This window comes from Exophiala dermatitidis, assembly GCF_000230625.1.
Source record: "Exophiala dermatitidis NIH/UT8656 unplaced genomic scaffold supercont1.3, whole genome shotgun sequence".
Taxonomy (NCBI): Eukaryota; Fungi; Ascomycota; class Eurotiomycetes; order Chaetothyriales; family Herpotrichiellaceae; genus Exophiala; species Exophiala dermatitidis.
This window is the reverse complement of record NW_008751648.1, coordinates 2,300,678-2,320,446: the sequence shown is the minus strand read 5'-3', so window position 1 is coordinate 2,320,446 and position 19,769 is coordinate 2,300,678. Positions and strand designations below refer to the sequence as shown.

The window sequence follows — 19,769 nt, the reverse complement described above, 5'->3', positions numbered from 1 at the left end:
CTACTGCAGTCTGCAATTTCACATCTACCGTACCTTAGTTCAAGACTACGAGGTACAGTACTGTGACTTCAACGGCACACAGCCTTGCTGACTCGGCCAGTAGCCAGCAAGCTTTCACCTAGGTGCTGTTCACGCGAACAAGGACATACGTGAAACGTTTGTACAGGACCTAGTTGCACAAACTACACGACAATGTCCTTGGTCACTCGGCCTTGTAATTAGGCAGTCACCTCATAAACGATTAGACTGGATCGAGGCTTGACATTCTTTCCCAGATTGCTCTGTCGCAGATCTATATCATCAAAATAAATACACTTTTAGAATCGTACTGAGTATAATAAGTCCCCAATGCATTGCATGAATGTCCTTGTTGCCAACCCCGAACCCAGTCAGTATATCTACAAAATCCATAGGCAGTCTGTTTTCTGGATCTTCATCATCTCAACATCAAACAAAACATGTGTCCAATACAAGGTGCCGCATGTCAACTTTGTGTCTATTTCAAGAACTCAACAGATCCCTCACGCTCATGCCTTTTGATCTATCTCGACTGTCAGCACCAGGATGAACGGTGCTGACGCTGACAGAAGCATTTCTGCCACCGCCCCTCCACTCATTGGTGAGCATCATCAATGCAGCGCTGGCGGTAGCCTCGGCAGTGGCCGACACATCGCTCACCGCGCCGGGAGATCGACCCCTAGCATCGGCGGCGTCTGTTTGAGGGAGCTGTAACGTCCCGGACACGGAGTGGCGTGCAGCAGCGGCAGAATGAGAATGAGATTGAGACAGAGGCACATGCACTGCTGCCTTGGGCGATGGAAGAGGTTGCATATTGGGACTTGGTTCTGAAGACAAAGACTGATGGTTGACGGTTGCCCATGAGCTGGATGTCGATGGCAATGACCCTACAGCATCTGCTGGTGTGGTCATGATGCCTGAACTGGGTTTCATCTGAGCAGAACCGTGACGACCTTGTTGGTCTTCAGGGCTGAAGTGGATGGCGTTCAACGCTGGACTTAACAGCGTAGGCGTTGGAGTTCCGGAGCTGGTAGCACCGGACTGAGAATTCATCGGCATCTGAAGCGGCGAGGCGGCAATGGAGGTTGTGCCAGAGGCAGAGGCCGGGAGAATGCGGCGTTTGCTACTTCCCTGTGGCTGCGTATATGGCGACGGATACGACGAGCTGGTGCTGGTGCTGGTACTGCCGCGTGACGCAGCCGATGATTTGCGCGAGTCTCGGAGAGACCATTCATCTTTACCGGCCCAGTGACTGCTCTGCTGCCGGCTGCTCTGCCGTCTCCCAAATGAAGAAACAGACTGGGGTCCGTCACCAGCGTCGTCCTCGTCATCATCTTCACTGGGCTGATCCTCAGCCATGTCAATTTGTTGCTGCTGCTGGTGCCTCGGAGGAGCCAGTTCCAGCCGGCTCTTGTTTTCATTCTCGGCTTTGAGTTGTGCCACACATCCTTCCAGATATCGGACGTATTCGATGCCCGCCTGGAGGATGGCCAGCTTGTGCATTTCGACGCCTTCACAGGCCGGGATCATGTCTTTGAGGACTCCAAACTCTTCATTCATTTTACTCCGGCGACGTCGCTCGATGATGCTGTGTGCGGTCTTTCGGGCAATCTTTCGCCCTGCGGCACTGGTGGCCGAAGGCTGCTTGCCGCCCTTTTTCGAGTTGGCCGCAGCGCCGGAAGATTTGGCAGTTGACGGATTCGAAGCAGCAGCGGTAGCAGCCGTGGTCGACGCTGGAAGATGGTAGCTTGAATCGCTGGTCTCGGAGGCAGCGCTCGTCTTTGTCGACTTGGGCTTCATCTGGATGATCTTCCGGGCGCGACTGGGGGGTGGAGGAAGCGAGTAGGACGATCCATTTGTCTGTGTGTTGTTGGATTTTGGCTGTTGTTGACTGGCAGCAGCGATGGATTGGGATTTGATGGCGCCAGAGGCCGTTCGTTTATGCCGAGGACTCGAACTGAGCGGCTTTTCCTGCGGTGAAATGGGAGGAGTGGTCTGAAAGGGCGGCACGCCGATGCCGGTACCAGTACTCGCTGCTCCCGTGGTTGAGGACTTGGAGTCACGGCGCAGGTATTCACTCTCGGCCGCCGAACGCAATGCTGGAGGAGGTAGAGCAAACACTGCCTCCATGTCCGAGTTTTGGCTGGTCTTTTCCACCGCCTTCAGGTCGGTCGAGCTGGTCGGGGTTGGTGGAGGACGTGGTCGAGGCATCCTGGGCAACAGAGAACGCCAAATGGCCCGAACAGGAACGGAACGCAACGAAATCAGACTGTGTCAGGTTTTACTTCGCGAACAACAGACGGGCAGCTTTTCGCAGGCAGCAGCCGTCCGCTGGACAGCTTTCTTTGGTCAATTGGGGCCGTTTCGTGGTAGGGCAACAAGCGAGAGTTGGTCCTGCGGAGGAAGCAGGGGGGTGGTTCTTCTGTTATAATTTGGGAGACGGTCTAATAGAGCAAGATACAGGCCAAAGGAGAAGCGGACTGGGGAATGTGACTGCTAACACACATTCTGAGGGACAACAGGAACAAAGGAGAGAAACAGTGCAAAGGCAGAGATTCAAGGCAGTAAATAGGCCGGTCTCAGGAAAGACAACCCCCATGGTTGTAGTCGAACAGACAAGTCGTCCAGGCGGGAGGATATGGGCACGTGTAGGAGCACACGACACTCGCCATTCGAGCCAACGGCCCTCGTGTGCAGTGGGTGGTCCATGATAGGATGGAGCAGCAGGATCTGGAGGAGCACCCTGAACTCGACATTCTCGTGGACGAGGCCAGTGTCGAGGTGCAAGAACATCCCGCCGCGACAGAATCACACGTGTAGAGCGTGATGGATGTGATTGGCACTCTGCGGGTGAAACTCACGTCCCAACATGGTGTAGGGCCTCGTGTCATGATTTAGAGACCCCTGATTAGACTAGCACGAGTTTATGTCTCCAGCGCCCAGTTACAACCTCGGGATACACTCACACATCCAACGCTAGCACCGCGCCGCTGGCAGCAACGGCTAGTGGTTCATGCTGGAATTCGAAGTCTAGTAGCCTGCCACTTCTAGTCAAAAGAGAAGGATTACCGAATTGCAACACCTGGCCGTTGAATGACTTTCACTGTCGCCTTCAACTCGTGCATGTGCACCGGGATTTCGCAAGAGAGTGGGAAGAACACGGACATTCCGCGTTTGAGCGTACAATAACGGCTCACGGTCCAGGATAAAGACATGTGTCTGTTGCTCAGGGCGATATGACATTTTTATACCAATAACCAAGGTATACTGGTATCTGACACTATCTCTCCCAACTGCTAAGTGACTGGTTCCCTCACTTCTTCTCCTTCTCGTGGCCATTGGCCACCACCTCAGACGACTCCGGTCGCTTGAAATGCACCTTCAAGGGTTCCCACGAGTGAGCATTATATTCCTGCACAATGACGTTAGTGTATGTTCGGTTCCCAAGTCGCTGTCGCTGGGGTAAGCTCACCTTTTGCACCTTTTGACATGTCTTCAAGCCCCATTCTGTAACGCCAACCATCAAACAACTCTCAAACATGAACGCCATGCTCCCCTCGCCCACCTTTTGTGGCGGCAAATCCATTGTTGACGCCTTTTCAAAGGTCTGCATGTCTGGTCCATGACCACTCATGGTATTATGTAAACTAGCTCCAGCCGGCTGGAACCCTCCCTTTCCAGCACCCTTGGCATCATAATTGCCCATGATGAGCCCCATGAACTCAGACATGGTGTTACGATGGTACCACGGGGGTCGGAAAGTCTTTTCGGCGACCAGCCACCGAGGAGGGAATATGACAAAGTCGGCCACCGCTGTGCCGGGGCCTTGGGCATGCGATGGCGCGGAAAGAACGGTAAAAATGGACGGGTCAGGGTGATCGTAGGAGATGCTACCGACGGCGTTGAAGCGGCCAAGGTCGTACTTGTACGGGTAGTATGTGCCGTGCCAGGCCACCACGTCAAAGGGAGTGTGTGACTGCTTGGCCGCAAACAGGTTGCCTGCAAACTTGCCGTACAGCGTCCATTCGGTGTTTTCGTAGTCCTCGATGAAGTCGGCCACGGGTGACTGGAAGTCTCGTGCGTTGGCCAGCCCGTTTGACCCAATCGGACCCAACTCGGGTAACTTGAAGTGGCCCTCGTAGAGTTCCAGAATGTATCCTCGTACGGGTTCCCCATCTTTCAGTGTAACGTGATACCGCACACCCCGCGGAATGACGCAGATTTCATTGGGTCGCACCAGGATCTTGCCAAATTCAGTGCGGATGTCGAGGACCCCATGTTGTGGAACAATCAAGAAGTCTCCGTCTGCGCTGTAGAAGGCCGTCTTCTCGGGCATGCTGGCGCCAGCCGCATAGATGTAGATGCCAATCCCTTGTTTCATGGTCGGATCACCTGCGCCGGCCACCAGGTGCAGGGAATGGATCCACGACACCTCCTTGTCGAAATCAAAGGGGTCCCATCGCAACTGGTTGGGAATGGCGTGGAAGTGGGTACCGAAGCTGGGAGTGGGAGTGGACAACGACTCGTTCGAGGTGGATGGCACGGGTTCGAAGTTCTGGTGGCTAGCCGATGGCAGGATGCGATAGAGCCATGTCTGCTGGTTCTCGTCTCTCGGCGCAGTAAAGGCGGTTCCCGAGAACTTCTCATTATACAACCCGTAGGGGCATTTTTGAGGCGAATTAGCCGCCAGCGGCAATGCACCCTTTATAGCCTCACTCCTGTGAAAACCATTAGTATAGATACGCAAGAGAACGGCGGCCCGATGAGCTTTACTCTTTGTATCCCCCGAACCCATTCAGATATTCGTACGTATCGGTCACAGCGAACTGGGTTACAGGCATCGTCGATGGCTTGTTCGTCGGTAAAGGTGCTTACGTTGCGAACTGGAATGGCGCAGAGGGACGTCAGTATACCATATAATAGTGGCAGACGAGGTGGAGTCGTAAGGTGTCCGAGGTTGCAGTTGGACTTTGGGGGTTGAAGAGGAGCAGCTGCAGAACCAAACTTACCAGTGAGGGGAGTTTTGTACTTGATGTTGATGTCCTTGTTCTCACGGTGCCGCTCGATGGCTTCCTGCAAACGTTTGAGGCCCTGCATGAAGGGCGGTATTGTCGCTGGGTCACCTGGTACAAACGCGTAAATTCATCGACTGATCTCAGAAGAGGGGAGAGTGCGGAATGGGTTGAGGTAAGTGAGGATTGATTCCGTGGGCAGCAATATGAAGGAAATCCGAAAGGGTCCTGGGCCTACGCAGGTGCCGCCAGAAGCGAAAGATGGGCATCAGAGGGATCCATCCATCCACTCTCCAGGATGGGGCGGACGGCCTCCGAAAGAGCGAACAAATGCGACGAAACGCCGTACATGACACGGAAGGGAAAAGGGTGGGTGGGATGGAGATGGATGGATGGAGCGGCAGACAAGCGATGTGAATGGTTCAACGACGATCGAGGACGGGCCGACGATGGCATGGATGGCGGAATAAGGCGTAGCTTTTTCCCACAACCAGACAGCAGAGAGATCGCAGGTGGGCGAACTTTCGAGTTGCCATGAAGCGGGACGTTTGCAGTGGGTGGCTAGGGAAGCCAGGGCCAATAAGGGTCGCAATATCACGGGAGTGACGCCAGCGGCAGGATTGCAGCTGGGCAGAGCCAGTTGCGGGCGTTCAAGTTCCAGGCTGTTAGGCGTGCCCAGAGTGCCTCCCTAGCCCAGCAGCAGACCCCGAGGCGCCGATTCAGGCTGTCCACCGACTCCGTGCCGACTCTCCCGCGAACCTGCCACTCCCCAAAAAGCGCTCAACACAGCATTATTATTACACTTCGGCAGACGGCAGGCCAGTCTGATTGCTGGCGCCTCAGCGCATCCCTCAACCCTGAGCTCGCGGTGGTGGTGAGGCATGATTGAGGCTGAATGCTGCAGCTGCCGCAGCATGCCAACATGTCCGAAATCCTGTCTTGCTTCTGACATGTTACGGCTGTGTTTGAGCGCCTGGTCGAAAGATCAACTGTCCGGTTTCAAAAATAAACACAGGCCGACAATACGGGGCATCACTCGGGGGCTGTCGACTTCGTTCTACTTGGTTGACGCTTGCTTCGGCCGGGTGCCCAGGGGCCACGCAGGGCACAACTCGCACTGGGCAAGCCTGAAATGGAGGGTGACGGTATGCCTGAAGGTCGACATGAGACGCCCGGATAGTCCGTGGAGGGCTTAGCATTGTACGGCGTTGTAGTCTTTGAGCATCCATGTAGCGTCGACAAATGGGAGGGTTGCAGCGAGCTTGGACGGCCTCAACACTGGCAGCCGCTGCAGTGGCAGCGTTGAAGTCCACACCCACAAACTGCATTATTTCGCGGGCATTGCGCAAGCCGATGGAACTGGCGGCATGCTCCCGTCACAGGGTCTGCCATATCTCTCCCGGTCGCAGATATCAATGACGCCAAGATCCAATTCATGGGTTGTCCGAGTTCTAGAAGAGCTTGAAATCAGTCTTCGACACCACGATGTCGCCTCGGAGCTGTCCGTTTGATGGTCGATCGTGGGAAAGCCAAAAAGCGTTGAACACGCTCCCTTGTCGGGGATCCAACCCTTGCACACACGCTCTATCAAACCTTGTGGTGCTCGTTATCGCGAAAGATCCTGCCCATTCCTGTATCAGACGGTGGCAAATCTGCTAGCTCTCAAGATCCGGGGAAATCATGCAACCAGCGCGTAGTACCAACGGGCCCTGGTGGCTAACAGCAATTCTCAGTGGTCCAGAGCTGCCGATATGGCCAACCGACTCTTGCGACTGTACACCGGCAGTGTATGGATTTTGGTTCGTGTTTTCATTTGCTTTTGCTATTGCTTTCCAGCAGTCAACGGTAGGTTCCCGCTTGCCACGGTCTGCTGCTCTCGGCGTACACAGGCAGGCCACACCATTGCTAGACAATGCGGAACAGAGATGGCACACAGGAAGACAGCGAGGTGCATCTGGGCCACGTTGTGATGGATAAGCTAATGATGCTTAACCCAAAGGTCCAGAAATGCACTGAACAAGCACTACACCGCAGGGAGGACGAGGTGATCGAGCAGGCTTCATAATCCCAGGGCATGGTATGGTGAAATGTTGGCTTTTTGCTTGTGCTCGGGTACACTCACCATACGCGCTACTCATTTTCCGCCTTCTTGTCCGTTCTTCCAATGAGTCCACTGTGACTTGGATGACTTCGTTACGGTGCCACCAGCTGACCGGCTGCGTTGAGTAACACCTTGGTCGACTTGACATAGTGGGGTGAGGTACAGTGCGAGCCACACTGTTAGGTGTCGAAGTTATGGTCGCCACCCGCAGTGACGCGAATGGCTGGACTCATACGACGTACAGACGAGTCGAGCTGCAACCAGGCACTGTGGGGAGCGATAGTGGAAGCAGACCAGGACGAGCGGGAGGTTGGTCGGTATGTCTAGGTCGGGGGATAAGGTAGGCAGGTAGGTCGAATGGAGGGGATACTGTACTGATGGGCGGAAGTCAGGTCATGAGGAAGAGTTGGAAAAGAATATCTGTATCATCATCGTTGTATAGTTAGGTGTCATGGACCAAGTTGAAGAGATGTGAGGGTGAGCGTACCGATGGTACTTACTACTACAGCCGGCTGCGCCGTTTGGAATAACAGTGCTGTCACCCATACTACTGCTACCAGTAGTAGATACCTCAGGTACACGGACAATATCGTGACGACAGTCGCTGGCTACACGCAACGCAACAACAGTGCAATGAGTTGGCACTTGCTCGCCATTGCAGGGCCGAACAGGTACCTAGCATGTCAGCTGCCAGGAAAGTCCGATCATAAGGCTCGGATATGACTCTACTATCTGTTTGTACGACCACAGTCTTTATAACAGCAATCATGACATTGAAATTAGAGTTGATTCCATTTTTGCGATAGAGGAACGCGCATGCCACCTGCTGTAGGTACTAGTATGGTCACTCATGGACTTCATGCAATCCACCGCCGGCAAATTGTGCGGCTGAGATAGTTTTCGAACGAAATCAAACACGCCACAATGCAGCACCATCCAATCTGCTCCCCATCCATATCGCAAACGACTGGTGCACTGATACCTTTCATCTTTTTTTTGGTTGGTTGCTTCTCCTTACAAATCCTTGGTCCTCTCCTCGGAAGCTTTGATCCAGCGATCCAAGGCAGCCTTATCCCTAATCCTGAAGCCGACCTTAAACGGTTTGGGCTCGGTGGTCAAGGCGGTGGGGATGGAATTGCACTCGAGGGCGTCGAGGATGGGCCAGTCCTTGGGGTCCTTCGCGGGGACGAACTCGAAGGCGACAATCATGCGCAAGAAGGCAGTATAGATCTCACGGTTGGCCAAATGCGAGCCGACACACATTCTGCTGCCGGCACCGTAGGCGTAATGCGGGGTGCCGCTGCCCTCCTGATCATGCAGGTATCGCTCCGGGATGAACTGTGCTGGATCCTTGAAGTGTTTCTCGTCGTAGTCGGCCGCCCAGGCGTTCATGTAGAAAGTGGTGCCGGCGGGGATGACGGTATCATTATACTTGATGTCCTTGATGCTGGTGCGTGGCAGACACACGGGAATGACGGTGAAAAACCGCAAAATCTCCTTAGTCAGTGCCGTGATGTACGGCACCTTCTCCTCGAGCAGACACTTCTCCCACGCCTCGCCGTCGTTGGGATACACTTTCATGATCTCCTCGTAGGCCTTTTTCTGGATCTGCTGGCCCTGCGGCGACGCCAGATAACCAAGACCCATGATCATGTTTCCAGGCACGGTGTCGATGCCTGCCGACACCATGGTCAGACAGATACTCTTCAGTTCTGCCTCGTTCAGCGTCTCCTCGGGGTCTTTGATGATGTTGCCCGTGATGCACGGCTTGTCCGTGCCGTTGGCGATGCGTTCCTTGAGCATGTTCAGGAATATCGTCAGGTACCGGTCCCGTCGTTCGCGGTACTCGACTGCCGATTTGTTCTGCCGTGATATGAACGGCAGTCGCAGCAGTGGAATGTAGTCTTGCCAGTTGTTGGAGGTGCTGCGGAAATTCGACACCACCCGTTCAACGTGCACCACTGCGTTATTTCACCATCATGTTAGCAATGCAACTCAAAAGCCCGAATCGATTCGAACAGTTCCATCATGGAAACGGATATAGACGAGGGGATAACAAACTAACCTTCTCGGAGTAATTCCTGGTCAATGCCTCCGTCGATCCGGATACCATAGTTAAGCGTCAGACTGGTGTTCAGCGCAAAGCGGTGGAAGTACTTTCGCGGGTCCAGATCAACCGTTCCATCCTTGCAGTCCTTGTACATGTCCCGGATGGCGACGCAGCTTTCCAAGTCGATGAAAGGCATGTAGCTCTGGACGGCTGGCTTGTTCAAGGCCGTGGCCGCCACCTTGCGGCGCCGCTTGCATGACTCGTCCCAGGGAGACGTGCCGATGGTGAATCCCTGGCTGCTCGAGACGACATTGTGGAAAGTATACAATGTAGGTCGAGAGATCAAGGCCGATTGGTTCGTGATCCAGAGGTGCTTGACAGAGTCAAATGTGTTGGCCCAGACAATGCGGCGGTTGCCCAGTCTGGTCTGGAACACAGGCCAGCCGTACTCCTTGGCCCATTTTGCCGTCACTCTCGCATGGTCCTGACCCAGCTGGAGCAGGTTTCCGAACAAGGGCACGCCGGGGATTTCAGGAAGACCTTTGATCTTTGGTTGGTCGGTGGAGTTGAGGTACTTGATGAGGAAGTATCCGAGGGTGAGGAGGATGAATGAGAGTGTCGTGGGCGACAGCGTCACGAACATTTTGGAATATTGATAGGCTGGACTTATTGGTTGAAAGGGGTATAGTAGATAAGATGTCCTGATGGAAGATTCCGCTCGCCCACTATTGAACCGGGTATATATGTGCTTGGGTGATCTGCTTCTTCGAGTGTTGCCTAACGAGGCTGCAGGTCTCGAGAAAAAAAGCACTCCTGAGTCACTAAGTTCCTGAAGTAGTGATGATAATGAAGCAGGAACGAAAAATGATGGATGGTATTACCAGATACCGATGAGGCGTGAAGGGAGGGTCTCAATATATCCTCATCTTTTCACTCACCTCGATTCATCTAGTCGATGTCATGCTGGACGAAACTCGGTGATGAAGGTGGGATCACGCTGAGACCTTGCAACCTGTCGCTTACCTTCGGCACCATCTGATGGGCTAGATACTCTTTGGTGACTGCCCATTCGTGCCATGATTTTCTGGAGGGGTAACCGAGCATCCCGCAGATAGACACGAAAGGCGGGGAGACGTTGGACACCGCTGTAGCACTGGCCAGTGCGACGTCTAGACGGCGGAAATATGCCCGTGGCAGGGCTACCAGCCAAGAGCTACGTTGACGGGCGTGGATGGGGCGAAGACGAGGCAAAGTCCAGGCAAGGGGTTTGGTGAGTCTGGGGAAGATCAGCCTGTCCTGGAGGATAATAGAAATCGTGTGATTGGCTCGTGTATGAAGGCGAGAGGACCAGGGGGGCATCCACCGGGGTCCATGGCGGAATTGACGAGGCTCAGCATGGCTCTCACATTCTCCTCCACACCACCGCTACCTACTCCTACTACTGCTGAATCTACAATGTACAATGTACGTTGTAGGTACACAGGATACCCAGGACTCAATCTCCATACATCGGGCCGTCTCCGGACCCATCCTGTTGGTACTGCCCAAGTCAATCTAGCTTTTGTGCGTATGGATCCTCTCGTCAATCTATCAATCCCGATTTCAGGCACCCGTGGTGCCGGGCCAGGGCTGAGCTCTAGTACATGGCAGCTGCTCCTGGCATCATAATTCCGTTCATATCTTGGGTGCTGGCAGAATCTTGCCCGAGCATTCACCGAAGCCCACCAGACCAGTCTCTTCCGTGCCGGCAACGCCGTAGAAAGTGATGGTGTCTCCATCCTCCAAGAATTTCCGCTCGACTCCGCCGTTCAGCTTGATGGCTTGCTTTCCGCCCTGGGTGATTTCTAGCATGCTGCCCTCCGTGCCTGGCTCCTTTCCACTGATGGTGCCAGACCCTAACAAGTCGCCCGGCGCCATTGGGCAACCGCCAATCGTATGGTGGGCAAGCATCTGGGCAAACGAGAAGAGCAAGTGTCGCCCATTGGAGTTCAAGATGGTAGTTGGCTCTTTGCCCTCGGCTGTTGTTGCTCTATATTAGTTCCCGAATGCTTAAAACTGATCATATCAACTTACGTATAATGTCCACCTGCAGGCGGATATCATAGACATTCTTTTCCTCTTTCTCCTGAAGATAAGGCAGGAGTTTCGTCTCGTTGGGAATTCCGGTGGTTCGGAATGGCTCCAATGCGTCGGTCAGCACCACCCAGGGGCTGATGGTCGATCCGAAGTTCTTGGCCAGGAACGGGCCCAGCGGCACATATTCCCAAGCTTGAATGTCTCGTGCAGACCAGTCATTGAGCAGGACGAAGCCGAAGATGTGGTCGGCAGCTTCAGAAATGGGGATGTTGGTGCCCATGGCATTTCCTTTGCAGACAAAGGCTCCGAGTTCTAACTCGATATCCAGACGTCTGCAAGGGCTGAAGGTCGGCGCTTTGGGAGTAGCGGCCGGGTTCTCCAGGATTTGACCATTGGGTCTGGTGATAGGCGTGCCCGAGACCACCACAGATGATGCTCGACCATGGTAACCCACAGGCAAATGCGTGTAGTTGGGTTGTAGGGCATTGTCAGGCCCTCTGAACAGACAGCCCACATTAAAGGCGTGGTTCTTGCCGGCGTAGAAGTCGGTGTAGTCGCCAATATGCATAGGCATGTGCATTGTGACTTGGTCACGTCGGATCAATGACCTCTCCTGCAACTCCTTGTTGCGCTGCAAGACTTCCGGGATTGATGTGTTCTCCGCAAAAACATCCTGCAGATACTTCCTCACGGCCCGATGGACCGGTCTGCCCAAGGCGGCAAAGTCGTTCAGCGTAGGCTTTGAAAACACAGACGCATCGAAACCCAGAGGCTGAAAGGCTCCTGAGGATGAGAACTCTTGAAGGTCCAGGCAATGGTCACCAATAGCTACGGCTGCTCGAGGCGTAGGTTTCCCTGCTGTTGAGATGATGCCGAAAGGCAGATTTGCCAGTGAGAAATGGCTGGACTTTGGGATGGGAAACCAGGACTTCAGAGGCGCCATGGTGAATTGTTTTCTTGCTTCTTTGAATAATGAAGGCGCCGTCTCAATGCGAGTAAACGATCTGATATATTGATTCCTGCTCAAAATCTACCAACTAGGAAATGAATTCAAACACCAGCGTACATCACAGTTGACACAGAGGCTGTTCGGAGCAATTCCGTTGTGTCCACCTGGGTTTTCCGAAGGCGAGGGGGGTCGCGGGGTATCGAGAAATGCGCCATCTGATTTGCCAATCAACGACAGACGAGTTTGGTGGGATAAATATCGGTTCAGCTGGCTCCAGGCGAGAGTCTTGATTGTCCTTGTCCACGGGATACTCTGTTGTTGACAAGGATATACAACATACAATGTACAGAGGTGGAATACAGGGTGCAGGCCGTCATTCAGGCCGGCAAAGGGTCCGGGTCCAGCGTGTCGGCAATCAAGTTGCCCTCGTGCCTGGCATTGCACCTTCAAGGCCATGACGATACAGGACCCAACACGCCCGGACACTGCACCATCCAGATGGTACTGAGCGCTTGTCACCAGTACATTGTAGACCACTGCAGTGCACATACCCAGATACCTTGTTGTTTACAAAATGTTGAACGGTGCAAGTTTCTTCACGATGCGAGAAACCGCCAGAAAAACTCAAATCACGTGAGTGTCGGCTAGACTTCCGCATTGAGCAATGACGACACGTCGGCGAATCTCTCGCCGAAACGCAAAGAAACTCGACTTCGATTTCGTGGACGACGGAGACATTCGCTCACCGTCACTTTCACGACGCCAGAACAAGAATAAATGCCATCTCCCAAGCTCCTGTTGCTTAATTTTCACCGGTGAGTTACTACGACAGAACACATAGGGCGCTAAGTTCGTTTCTAATCACCCTCAACCTTCAATCCTCGTTCCCTCCAATCCAATGTCCTCCTCCTCTGCAACTCCTGCCGCATCCACACCTACGTCTACAGCCACGACCCTGTCCGAGAAGACCGAAAAGTTCGACTACCACTACGCGCAGCCAAAATGGTGGAAAGAGTCGGTCGTGTACCAAGTGTATCCATCCTCGTTCCAAGACTCCAACGGTGATGGCTGGGGAGATGTCAAGGGTATCACTTCGAGGCTGGACTATCTGAAGAGCCTTGGAGTTGATGTGATATGGACAAGCCCTATCTACAAGTCGCCCCAGGCGGACATGGGGTACGACATCTCCGACTACAAGGCCATTGACCCGATGTATGGCACGCTAGAAGACGTGGACGAGCTCATTGCCGAGCTGAAGAAGCGAGACATGAAGCTGATGATGGACTTGGTTGTCAACCACACCTCGAATCAACACCCTTGGTTCCTAGAGAGCAGATCGTCCAAGGACAACCCGAAGCGACACTGGTACATCTGGAAACCACCCAGGTCCGTCAGCGAGAGTGGTGTGCCCGAACCACCTAACAACTGGGCTCAGATTCTAGGCGAAGCCAACTCGGCCTGGACGTACGATAACACGACCGGCGAGTACTACCTGTCGTTGTTCACACCCGATCAGCCAGACTTGAATTGGGAGAATCCTGAAGTCCGCGAAGCCGTTTGGGACGTGATGCGGTTCTGGCTTGACCGTGGCGTGGCTGGTTTCCGCATGGACGTGATCAACATGATCTCGAAAGTACCCACTTACCCTGATGCTCCGCCGACGTTGGATCCGATCAGTCACAAGTACCAGCCCGGATCGCAATTCTTCGTGAATGGACCAAGGATGCATGAGTACCTCCACGAAATGAATCAAAAAGTGCTATCGCATTACGAGACGATCACGGTCGGTGAGATGCCTGGCATCTCGGATCCGGACGAGATCTTGCGCACAGTAGGCTCACACGCCGGGGAATTGAACATGATTTTCATCTTTGACGTCGTGGATATTGACAAGCCGAACGTGCGCATGGCGCTGAAACCGTGGGACGTCAAGGAACTGAAATCGATCGTGAGCCGATGGCAGCGGACGATGATTGACCGGGATGGTTGGAACTCGGTGTTCATTGAGAACCACGACAACCCACGCAGCGTGAGCCGATACGTCGACGACGCCAAACCAGTGCGCGACAAAGGCGCCAAACTGTTGGCTCTGATGCTGACCACCCTGGGCGGCACTTTGTTTGTGTATCAGGGTGAAGAAATCGGCATGCGCAATGCACCGCTCGAGTGGGACGTCGGCGAGTACAAAGATATTGAGACCCAGAATTACTGGAAGAAGGTGCAGCAACTGCACGGCGACGACTCCAAGCAGCTCGACCATGCCAAGCGCATCATCCAGATGAAGGCCCGCGACCATGCCCGTACACCGATGCAGTGGAACCGGTCCGAGAATGCCGGTTTCTGTCCGCCGGGCGTCCAGCCCTGGATGCGCGTCATGGACGACTACAAGGAAGGCATCAATGTCGAAGACCAGCTGAATGCGAACAACCCCAACGAGCTGTCGACCTTGCAGTTCTGGCAGCGGAGCATCCAACATCGCAAGAAGCACGCCGACGTTTTTGTTTATGGTGACTACGAGGAGGTCGTCCATGAAGACCCGGACGTCTTTGCCTACCTCCGCACCAGTGCCAATGGCGCCGAGCGCTGGCTGGTTGTCATGAACTTCTCCGGCAAAGATGTCGACTGGTCTCTCCCAGAGTCGCTGAAGGTGGACTTCTGGGATTGCAGCAACTACCAACGAGCCCAGCCGGACAAGCCAGTCAAGGGCAAGATTTCACTCAAGCCATGGGAGGGTTTGTTGGGCAAGATCATTGTGGAGTAAGCAGAGAGTTTTTTTTTTAAAAATTCTAATCTTGCCTATTCGCCAAAATCCGCCCTCAATTCGCCCACTTCCCTTCTGGGTTTCTCAAGCTTTCACCTCCTCGGCGGCGTGGCCCAATGGCAAGGCGCTTGACTACGATTCGTTGGGATCAAGAGATTGCAGGTTCGACCCCTGCCGTCGTCACATTTTGGGGTTTGTTTTTGCATTTTTAGTCTCTGTCACTTATTATTATGCATGGCCGTGGCGTGGTGGCTTATTTTTAGACTTATTTTTAGACTAGGAAAACAGATAGACTATGACAGCACAGCTCTGTAGAGCTGTTGATTATGTGGCTGGTAGATCTCGAGAGAGGTGAAGTTATGCGGTCAAAAAGGCAGACATTATTGAACAGATGAAGTTCCCGGCACATATGACTGTCCACAGGATCCGGTCCGCTGAATGAGTTGTACAGTGTTCAAGTTGTCGGAATCCTGTGTAGAGAGTACCTTGTAGAGCTGCAGTGCATGGCATCTTTGACTGTATAACAGTGGTGTGGCCAAGACAAAAAAAAGGTCAGATTTAATATTAGTGGGTCCCGAAGAAGGTAAAATGAACATAGGACCTGATATACAATGTTAGCTAAACAGTAAACCTTCTCTCCCTGGTATGCTACCTTCGATGTCCCTCGATAGTCTACAGCACCATTCGCATGGATGGCGAACCGGGATGCCCAATGGAGACGTGCAGGGAAGCAGGCCAAGTTAGACGTTGGTAGTCCTGTATGTCGTCTCCCATGTCTGTTTGTACAGGACTGTGCTGGTATCAAAGAGCTCACATTTCCATAACGGCCCAAGAATACTCTTAGCATTCTCCATGGTACTCGCACATGTAAGCAATCAAGGTCAAGGAGTCGTTTGCAACTTTCCGACCCGGCGTCCCCAGGTTCTGCTGAAAATCCTTCTCCTTCAAGTAGAGAAAGCAAGTGATAGCGACGGCCGGGCCCCGCGGACACCGTGGACTGACTCGTATGGCCTCCATCAACCTTGAATTCACCCCACGCGGGGACATACAGTGGGTATACAACTGTAGTACAGCATATGGGCTTCTTCTTTCACTGGCAGCTCGGCGCCAAACTCCAGGATTCCCAAACTGACCCACCACGTGTCTTCAACTTTCCGGCGGATATGATGTATCTCCACAACAAGCGCAAGCTCAAGTCGAGTAGTAGTGAGAGGAGGATATTATCTTCACATTCCCCGTATTGATGCTCGCTCATGCTGTACGAATGAAAGTCCGGGACTACTTTGTATCCTGTCCATACCCATGGGTCGAGGGCGTGGGCTCACGGACGGCACGGCCAGTCAATTCGCCACCAATCAAGCACTTTTTGCCCACGCCTCAACGAGTCGGATTGCAGATTGTTATAGGCACTGGCAGGACTCGGAATGGGCGGTGTGTGCAGCCAACCAGATACTCAGAAAGGGGCGGTCTAGTTCCGTCCCAACAGAATGCACAATTCCGCATGTTCCTCTGGATAACTTGCTATTGGCCAAATCAACCGCCCGTTTGCCAATAGCCTACGCCTCGGTGAAATCTGGACGATATGATTGGATAGACGGGTATACCCCCTGAGCTACTACAACTTACCGTACGCGGAGGGCACGGGTCGGCATCGTTGATTGCATTTGCAACCCCGAGTGGGCTTTGCTTGTATGTGGTGCCCCGGAGTGAAATCCTGGTCGCCTCGTGTTCGGGAAGCTGGAGATGGAGATGATGGACATTTTCCCCCAAAGTTTGCCCCAGGTGCCACTGGTTGTGGGATGCTCCGGATTGCAATAATGCTGGCCCTCAGTGGTTTCCCCCAATGGTCCCTTCGGGTGTCTTGCCTCATGAGTTGGTGTATGTCGTGCATACATGCATTGTGCGTTCCAACACTATCCAAACGACCACGGACTTGGACTTGGACTTTGATATACAGCCGGAACAATGACAAACCACGTTACTGACACATCGCCAATATCAATACTGGTCCGTCTATACCACAGGCTTTCGGGCTTTCCCCCCGAGGACTCTGCTAGCCATGGGCGTCTGAGGTATGTGACGCCGTCTATAATGCATGGTCCCGTCTTAATCCACGTCCCCTGTCCAGCCAAGGAACTTAGATCTCGGGCTCAAGCCGACGTCTCCAGTAAGATGGGCGAAGAACCAATATGATGTGTCCGAGGTAATGTTCCAAGATCCACTAGACGCCGCCACCATGAGCGGAATCTGGACTCGGGTCTTTTGACAAGAGGCCGGCTCCCATGCTCTGGTTCGGGGTTCTCCATAGTCTCTGACTCTTCCATTTGTGAGGACAAGCGCGAGCGTGTTGTCAGGGAGAAATAAATTCGACCTCTTACCCCATGGGCAAGTGAGTGCCCTATCTTCTGAAGTTTCATCTCGGCCTCTTTTGTCTCATTGCTTTTCCGCTCTGTGGCCTTTTTATTCGAAACCATTCCTTTTTGCCGGTGTTTTTTTCCACAAGGCCCGGGCTGTTACCACCATCCGACCTTCGACCATGGCGGAGAAAGGCAAGGTCGTGGACCGGTCTGAGATCGAGGATCTTCCTCTCGGCGGCAGCAACGATGGCGTGAGCATCGACGTGAAGCTCGAAGCTCAAGAGATCGACCCGGTCCTCGAGAAGAAATTGTTGCGCAAATGTGATCTGCACCTTGTGCCTATGCTGTTTATCCTCTTTCTGTGCGCCTTTATCGATCGGTAAGTTCACACCACAGCATTCCTCAATTTTATCGCCTATCCAGCTCGCTCATGTGTTGTTCAGGATCAATATCGGAAATGCACGCATCCAAGGACTTGAAAAAGATCTTCACATGTCTGGAGTCGACTACAACATTGCTCTGTTTATGTTTTTCGTCCCATACATTCTGCTCGAAGTGCCCTCCAACATGATCCTGAAGAGAATCCGACCGTCCATCTTCCTGCCATGCATCATGATTCTCTGGGGCATCCTCACCATCTGCCAGGGGCTCACCAAGTCGTTCGCGGGTCTGGTCATCTGTCGAGTCATCATCGGTGCCTTGGAAGCCGGTTTCTTCCCTGGCTGTCTATACTTACTGTCCATGTACTACCGCCGCCACGAGCTCCAATGGAGATTCAACCTCTTCTTTTCTGCCTCGGTTATCGCGGGCGCTTTCAGCGGTCTCCTCGCATATGGCATTGCCCACATGGACGGCATAGCCGGGTATGGAGGCTGGGCCTGGATTTTCATCATCGAGGGCATTTTCACCGTCGTTGCTGCTGTAATTGCTTTGTTCGTCGTACCGGATTGGCCCGAGAACGCCAAATTTTTGAAAAACGACGAGCGCGATCTTCTCCTTCGCCGGCTCAGAATGGACGTGGAGGAAGCCACCATGAACCACTGGGACAAGAAGACGGCAAAGCGGATCTTTTCAGATGTCAAGATGTATCTGGGGTAAGTCGAACAACTGACCCTTTCCAGGTGGACAAAGACGCAACCACGCGGTGCTGACAAACATTTCTCCTTCAGTATCCTCATGTATCTGGGCGTAGTCACCACAGGCTATGCAGGCGCATTCTTCACACCCACCATTCTCAAACAGCTCGGCTGGACCTCGATCCGTGCTCAAGTCATGTCGATTCCCATCTATGTGTTTGCCATGATTTGCACCATCTCCTCGGCCATCCTGAGCGACCGACTCCGCCATCGCTTCGGCTTCGTCGTTTTCGGCTGCCTCCTGGCCACGATCGGCTATGTCATCTTGCTCAATATGCACAAAGTCGTCGTGGGCGCCCGGTACTTTGCCCTGTTTGCCATCATCGGCGGCGGATTCACGGCCCAGCCGGCCACGTTGGTGTGGGTGCAAAACAACGTCTCGGGCCACTACAAGCGCTCAATCAGTTCCGCCATGATGATTGGCTGGGGTAACACCGGAGGCATCGTTGCATCGTAAGTCGAGTTCAGAAGAAAGCAAAAATGAAATGATAGGGACTGACTCTTTTTCCTTAGTAACATGTTCATCACGAGCCAGGCGCCCGAGTACCCGTTGGGTTTCGGTCTCGGGTTGGCCTTGATCTGGGTGTGCGTCATCTCCTCGACCGTTTACCTCTTCTATGTCAGGCGTGAGAACAAATTGAGAGAACAGGGGCGTCGGGACCACAGGTACAACTTGCCCGAGGAGGAGAAGAGGAACCTGGGGGATGATCACCCTGTTTTCCGCTTCACGTACTAGAACTGATCTGGCCGTGGTCACATCAACTATGAGCTACTGCAGTTGGAATAGAATTAATTAGATTTGCGGTTGACAAAAATAGAAATCTTGAAGAATCGTCTTGAACCCGTCTGATCGGCCGAACAATGCAAGCCATATTCTTCTCTTCTCTACACGGGGATATCTATTCTAGATGTATCGAGCTTTAAGTGACATGACCTGTCTGGCGACCACTTGGCGTGACGTCTGTCGTAAAACCTCATCTGTTGTTTGCGCGGCTGCATCTCGAGTCGGTGGCCAAGAAGCGCAAAGTAAGAGAGGCATTTGCAAGAGAGGGATGACCGAAGCTCCAATCGTTGTTTGTCCAACCACTACCGCAACAACAGCAGGGAATCAGGGACTCGGCTTCCTCGTCTGCAAGTACAGTAGCATCCTTCGATTCCTATGACAAACAATGGGCCTCGGGCTTGCGACCACCAACTCAACCCTCCAAGAATGCCGTGCTGTGAACAGTGGCTGCCACTGAGTTGGGGCTGGATCCGAAGAGACGGATTCTTCCTTTGCCCAGGCCTGTGCCTGCTCCTTTGGTCATCT

At 53.3% G+C, this 19,769-nt stretch overlaps 7 protein-coding genes across 7 annotated transcripts; 2 read left to right on the top strand and 5 right to left on the bottom strand.

The window, feature by feature from the left end:
* Positions 1 to 127: 127 nt before the first annotated feature.
* Positions 128 to 2,822, bottom strand: HMPREF1120_03828 (uncharacterized protein). Its single transcript, XM_009157916.1, has one exon. It carries the CDS (start codon positions 2,227 to 2,229, stop codon positions 502 to 504), a length of 1,728 nt encoding a protein of 575 aa, XP_009156164.1. The 5' UTR covers positions 2,230 to 2,822; the 3' UTR covers positions 128 to 501.
* A 410-nt stretch (positions 2,823 to 3,232) lies between these two features.
* On the bottom strand, positions 3,233 to 6,507 carry HMPREF1120_03827 (homogentisate 1,2-dioxygenase). Its single transcript, XM_009157915.1, has 4 exons — positions 5,028 to 6,507; positions 4,792 to 4,901; positions 3,491 to 4,736; positions 3,233 to 3,430 (listed from the first exon to the last, which is right to left on the bottom strand). Exons 2-4 carry the CDS (start codon positions 4,857 to 4,859, stop codon positions 3,332 to 3,334), a joined length of 1,413 nt encoding a protein of 470 aa, XP_009156163.1. The 5' UTR covers positions 4,860 to 4,901; positions 5,028 to 6,507; the 3' UTR covers positions 3,233 to 3,331.
* Positions 6,508 to 8,145: 1,638 nt separating this feature from the next.
* Positions 8,146 to 9,824, bottom strand: HMPREF1120_03826 (phenylacetate 2-hydroxylase; the record flags this gene model as incomplete). The annotated part of the gene is made up of 2 exons (XM_009157914.1): positions 8,146 to 9,092; positions 9,197 to 9,824. 2 exons carry the CDS (start codon positions 9,822 to 9,824, stop codon positions 8,146 to 8,148), a joined length of 1,575 nt encoding a protein of 524 aa, XP_009156162.1.
* A 1,031-nt stretch (positions 9,825 to 10,855) lies between these two features.
* Positions 10,856 to 12,200, bottom strand: HMPREF1120_03825 (fumarylacetoacetase; the record flags this gene model as incomplete). Its single annotated transcript, XM_009157913.1, has 2 exons — positions 10,856 to 11,199; positions 11,255 to 12,200. 2 exons carry the CDS (start codon positions 12,198 to 12,200, stop codon positions 10,856 to 10,858), a joined length of 1,290 nt encoding a protein of 429 aa, XP_009156161.1.
* Positions 12,201 to 12,516: 316 nt separating this feature from the next.
* HMPREF1120_03824 (trehalose-6-phosphate hydrolase) lies at positions 12,517 to 15,993 on the top strand. Its single transcript, XM_009157912.1, has one exon. The coding sequence runs from the start codon at positions 13,105 to 13,107 to the stop codon at positions 14,965 to 14,967; it is 1,863 nt and encodes a 620-aa protein (XP_009156160.1). The 5' UTR covers positions 12,517 to 13,104; the 3' UTR covers positions 14,968 to 15,993.
* Positions 15,120 to 16,297, bottom strand: HMPREF1120_03823 (uncharacterized protein). Its single transcript, XM_009157911.1, has 2 exons — positions 15,620 to 16,297; positions 15,120 to 15,568 (listed from the first exon to the last, which is right to left on the bottom strand). Exons 1-2 carry the CDS (start codon positions 15,812 to 15,814, stop codon positions 15,422 to 15,424), a joined length of 342 nt encoding a protein of 113 aa, XP_009156159.1. The 5' UTR covers positions 15,815 to 16,297; the 3' UTR covers positions 15,120 to 15,421.
* On the top strand, positions 16,230 to 19,305 carry HMPREF1120_03822 (retrograde regulation protein 2). The gene is made up of 5 exons (XM_009157910.1): positions 16,230 to 17,039; positions 17,096 to 17,703; positions 17,768 to 18,418; positions 18,494 to 18,913; positions 18,974 to 19,305. The coding sequence occupies exons 2-5, from the start codon at positions 17,504 to 17,506 to the stop codon at positions 19,194 to 19,196; spliced, it is 1,494 nt and encodes a 497-aa protein (XP_009156158.1). The 5' UTR covers positions 16,230 to 17,039; positions 17,096 to 17,503; the 3' UTR covers positions 19,197 to 19,305.
* The last annotated feature ends 464 nt before the right edge of the window (positions 19,306 to 19,769 follow it).